This window comes from Tupaia chinensis, unplaced genomic scaffold, assembly GCF_000334495.1.
Source record: "Tupaia chinensis unplaced genomic scaffold, TupChi_1.0 Scaffold000161_1, whole genome shotgun sequence".
Taxonomy (NCBI): Eukaryota; Metazoa; Chordata; class Mammalia; order Scandentia; family Tupaiidae; genus Tupaia; species Tupaia belangeri.
The window spans coordinates 2,165,083-2,169,704 of record NW_006159632.1 but is presented as its reverse complement, the minus strand read 5'-3'; the positions used below and the strand labels follow the sequence as shown (position 1 = coordinate 2,169,704).

Sequence of the window (4,622 nt, the reverse complement as noted above, 5' to 3'; positions counted from 1 at the left end):
CTCTTCCCTGAGAAAGCTGAGTGGCTCACTACGCCACTTTATTTTACATCACCCTGAAATGTCATCTCCTCAAAAAGGCCCTCCATCATCCCCTCTGTCACACCAAGCTCTCATGCCTATTTTATTTCTCTTTATTTCTCTTCATAGCGCGTAAGACATTTATTTTCCTTAGCGTATGTCTACCCTAAAAAACAGCAGACCCCATGAGGATAAGAAGTCTTACTTTTTCCCCTCTTCTGAACCCTCAATACCCAGAACTGTGTCGAGTACAAGGGAGGCACACAATCAGCTCAATGGCCGAATGCACTGTACGTTGGCAACAGCCCATTGTCACCGAGATAGACACTCACCTAGCATTGTTTTTAGTTCCCATAAACAAAGGGCACTACAAACAGCAAGCAAGTCACTATTCTATTAAATTGCCTGTCTGTCAAAAAGACCACAAACGCACAGTACAAAACACATCTGTTGCATTAGGGATCTTAAACCTCTTCGAATTATTGTGATTATGAAATCAGGTGAATATTCATACCGGATCAACCAACCTCTACTCTCCCAGCTCTACACATTAGCTGGTAGGGCCTCTAGGACATGCACCTCCTACACGCCGTTAGTGGGTCTGCACTCTACGACAACGCTTCAAAGGACACACACATCCAACTCCCAGAAAGGAGCCTCCACCTTCCTGCAACCCCGGGACGAGATCCAGGTCCTAAATTCTCCTTAAGCATCTCCCCCTGCCCTCTCGGTTCGTCCCCTACACAGCTCTCACTTGGACTTCCCGCCAGGATGTTCCAAACCGTCTACTCGGGCGTCCCTCCGATGTACTGGGTACTCTGCTACCAAGGCGGTCACTTTGACATGCACATCCACCATCTGTATTCTTTCTTAGAAAGCGTCAATGGTTTCACCTACCTCTCAAGAAAACTCCCAGCTTCCTCATTCGGCTTCACTCCCTTCACTGCCTGTATTCTCCCCCACCACCTCCCGCCGCAAGCAAACACAACATGCTTCCCATCGATTCCGATTCCACCACTGCAGACTCCTCCTTAAGGTTTTCGGCCAGTCACTTTGTTCTCCATTTTCCAATGTTCTTCTCCTTCAGTCTGAAACACTCTCCTCTCCCCTTCTTTGCCTAGGTAGGGCAAGCTTTAACACCCTCACCCCCCACCCTTTTAACACCCTCACCCCCCACCCCCTCCCCCGTACACTTGGCTCTGACTTGAATGTCTGCTTCTGTCCTCCCACAACACTTATCACAATTACTATGTGTTGAAATGAATTCTGCTTGATTTTTCCGTGTTTCTACTGAATCATGAGCTCCTTGACAGCAGGTCAGACAGCGTATTCACGTGGTATTCATCGCCTTACACATGGAAGGGCTGTGTTTAAATGCATGATTTACGAAAGGACCAAAACCAGACAGAGGGAGGGGAGGAGGAAAGGGAATAAAAAATGGAGGGGGATGGAAGGAGGTAAGGGAAGAGTTGAAAGAAGGAGAGAAAAGAGAGAACACGCACACAGGACAGGCCCTTAAGAAGGGCATTCTCAATCAATCCACCTTTTCTTTTTCTTTTTTTTTAGGCTTTTTTTCTACAGAGCACATGCACTTGCTGGGCAGAGAGAGAACAACTGGTCCCCCAAAGAGATGGCCATGCCACAGTCCCTTTTCCCACACACTCCCCTCGAGACTTTGGGCACACATATACAATGTGCCCAATGTGATTTTCAAGCCGCCAAGTCTAGGACTCCAACCACACAGCCAGCCATGTGGGAATCCAGCACCTTAACCACCGTGCCACCTACTGGCCCAATCCACCATTTGTATGTAGTCTAAGCCGGCAATTACAGGAGAGAACAGTACATTTTAAAAGCCCTCCACCCAGACTTAAAGCACAACTTCCAGACTCACGGATGCCCTGAGATTCTGATATGGCAAGCCCATCTAGCACATCTCACATGAGAACGTACTGCAATGTAAGGAAAGATGTTAGTGACATGGACGACAAAGAGGCAGAAAAGTCTTAAAAACGAGGTAGGAAATGAATTTGACAATTAGTTACCTTGTAGGATTACTTACAAATTTTACTAATCTACAACTTCCTGACCTTGTGTTATCATTAACATCGACAGGTCTATCAAAAGTATGATAGACTTTTGAACAGAACACTAATATCACGATCTATTTTAAAGCTGGAATTACTTGTGCTACAAGTAAAATATCTCCAAAACACACTGCAAAAATATCACACTCTAAAGAATCTGAATCAATAAAGGGGCTTTTTAATTTGCTTGCTAAAAGCGATAGTAAGTATTGTTTAGTACTCTAAGTTTTTAGTTACCTCAATAAATTATTTAATACAATTTTAAAACATTTTGCCAATAATAGAACAGACAGTTCAAACTTAAAACTTTGCTCCAAAATATGAAATGTCTGGCAAAATCCAATAAATGCCAAAAATCCTTCAAAAGCTCCATTGTCATTACAATATAGAAATTGAGAATCAGAACAAAAGACAATTTAAGCCCAATATAAACAATACTACATACATCTTGAATTGCAATTTTTGCTAAAGCAAAACACAAAACGGATACCTTCTCATCTTTCACCACATAAAAAAGTTATATAAAATGGTTAAGCTTTCAGTAATAGCAACTCCCAAGACTTGCTACAGTAAAAACAGAAAGTTCTTTCTGTACAAAATTAGTTTTGTTTTGTATTGTTTTGCCATAGGGTGCAGGCTTCCCAGAGACGGAGAAAGGAAAAGGGAGAAATCACCCCCTAGTAGGGATGGCCTCACTGTGATCCCTACCTCTCCCACCCTCCTCTTGGGATTTTGGATATGCACGTGTGCACCATGATTTGCACACCGTGGGGTCTGGGACTCAGGACTCAATCCCCGTCAGCCATGTTGGCCACAAGGGAGTCAGTACCTTAACTACCATGCCACTTGTTGGACCCAATAGTATTTTTTTTTAAAAGGCTTACAGTAAGAATGGAAAAGTTAAGCATTGAAATCAGCAGCTCTAAAGTGATACCAAAACATTTGCATTTGCCTAATACTTACCATGAAACTTTTAAGGCTAAAGTTTCTAACAGACTTTCATTTTAAGGAGACCAAAAAAAGGAAACGAAAGAAAGAAAAAAATTGTAATCCAAGAAGACCTTCACCCTGACTACATTTGTTTTTACCGAACATTGTCAGCATACTGAAGATGTGCCAGGTACTACACTGGGAACTGTGACAGTAACTCCAAACTCAACCATTATTTATCTGGCCTCTCAGCTTAATGTACTATCTGACATAACACTTTTTTTGAGAAACTCATCCACCACGAAGGTAGCTTTATGGCTTTCCTAGTAAGTAACTTTTCACTGTCTTACACAGGTCATGGGAGTTCGTGACTAGCAAATGGGATGCATTTCTCAAACATCATCGGTGAAGTCTTCATTTACAAACTGAGGCAGTTGATAGCTCCCTAAACTCAAAAGGAAAAAACTTGAAGAAAACTGCACCAGCCCTAATTGCTTCTTAAAGCAGGATTTACATAGCTCTGTCCCACAATCAGGACCAAACACACTTTTGCATGGACACACTACTGTACAAGCAGTCTTGGTTCTGAAAAGAAGCGAAATTCGTTTTCCAAACAACAGTTCAAAAGATCCATCAAAAGCAGACACCGTTTTCGAGCACTTCTGAATTTAAAAGGAGAGGAAAAAAATCTGCAAGTGACTAAGTTCCACCAGTTGAATCTAGACAGACATTTCAGGTATCTAAGGCTTTTCATTCTAGAACATATTAAAGAAAAAGAGAAAATTCATTTACATATTCTCTAAAGTGAAAATAACAACCCGTACTTTCACTGCTGTCCTTTCTTCCAATTAAACAAACAGTACTTTTTAGACCCTCTCCTCCATTTAGTTAATAAACCGAGCCTGCTTTCCACACATCACACTGCAACAGAGCATCCCTCCATCTGCAGACCAAACAAATCAATAACGAAAAATAAACCATACAAACCAACCCCGGAAATACAAGAAAAACTGCCATCTCTGAGTTGTCTAAAGATCACCAAAATCCTCCTCGGAAATTTTTTAACCAAGATTATCTTTGTGGCTAACCATACAGGTTTTCTGTTAAAAATTAACAATACTGTTCGCACAATAAGAGATTTTCTTTCATCAGTGTAACCGATAGAAGCACAATCCAATTCAGCTTCTGGAGTCGGATTTCTGACCTGCTTTTTGCTTTACCTGTGAAGTCACTTCCATTCGTGCCGTTATGCCTTATCATTCCGCGCAAAAAGAGCGGCTCTACACCAGCGAATCTGTCGGCGAGACCCCAAGCGGGGCCGGCGAAGCCCCGCGGCCCAGCAGGCGAGCGTCGCCGCGCGGGCAGGGGCCGGCCCCCCTCCGCGGCCCAGCCACGACCCCGGCCGAACCCCGACTTCCTGAATTCCATCGCCCCGCAGGCTCGCTTTCTGCAGGGCTCTTACCTTCATGACGACTCCGGGACCGCGACCCCCTCGGAAACACCAGATTCACCTGCACCTGGAGGGGGAACAAAAGACGCCGGGTCAGCGCCCGCAGCTCCGCGGCTCTGCGCCCGCCGCGGCTGCCG

At 44.0% G+C, this 4,622-nt stretch overlaps 1 protein-coding gene across 1 annotated transcript in view; it reads right to left on the bottom strand.

Annotated features, from left to right (window-relative positions):
- ARID4B (AT-rich interaction domain 4B) overlaps positions 1-4,622 on the bottom strand; it is a 171,880-nt gene that overhangs the window by 166,233 nt on the left and 1,025 nt on the right. The window contains exon 2 of the mRNA XM_014586812.2: positions 4,498-4,552. Within this exon, the coding sequence (XP_014442298.1) occupies positions 4,498-4,503 (6 nt within the window). The 5' untranslated portion in view covers positions 4,504-4,552. The remainder of the gene's footprint in view (positions 1-4,497; positions 4,553-4,622) is intronic.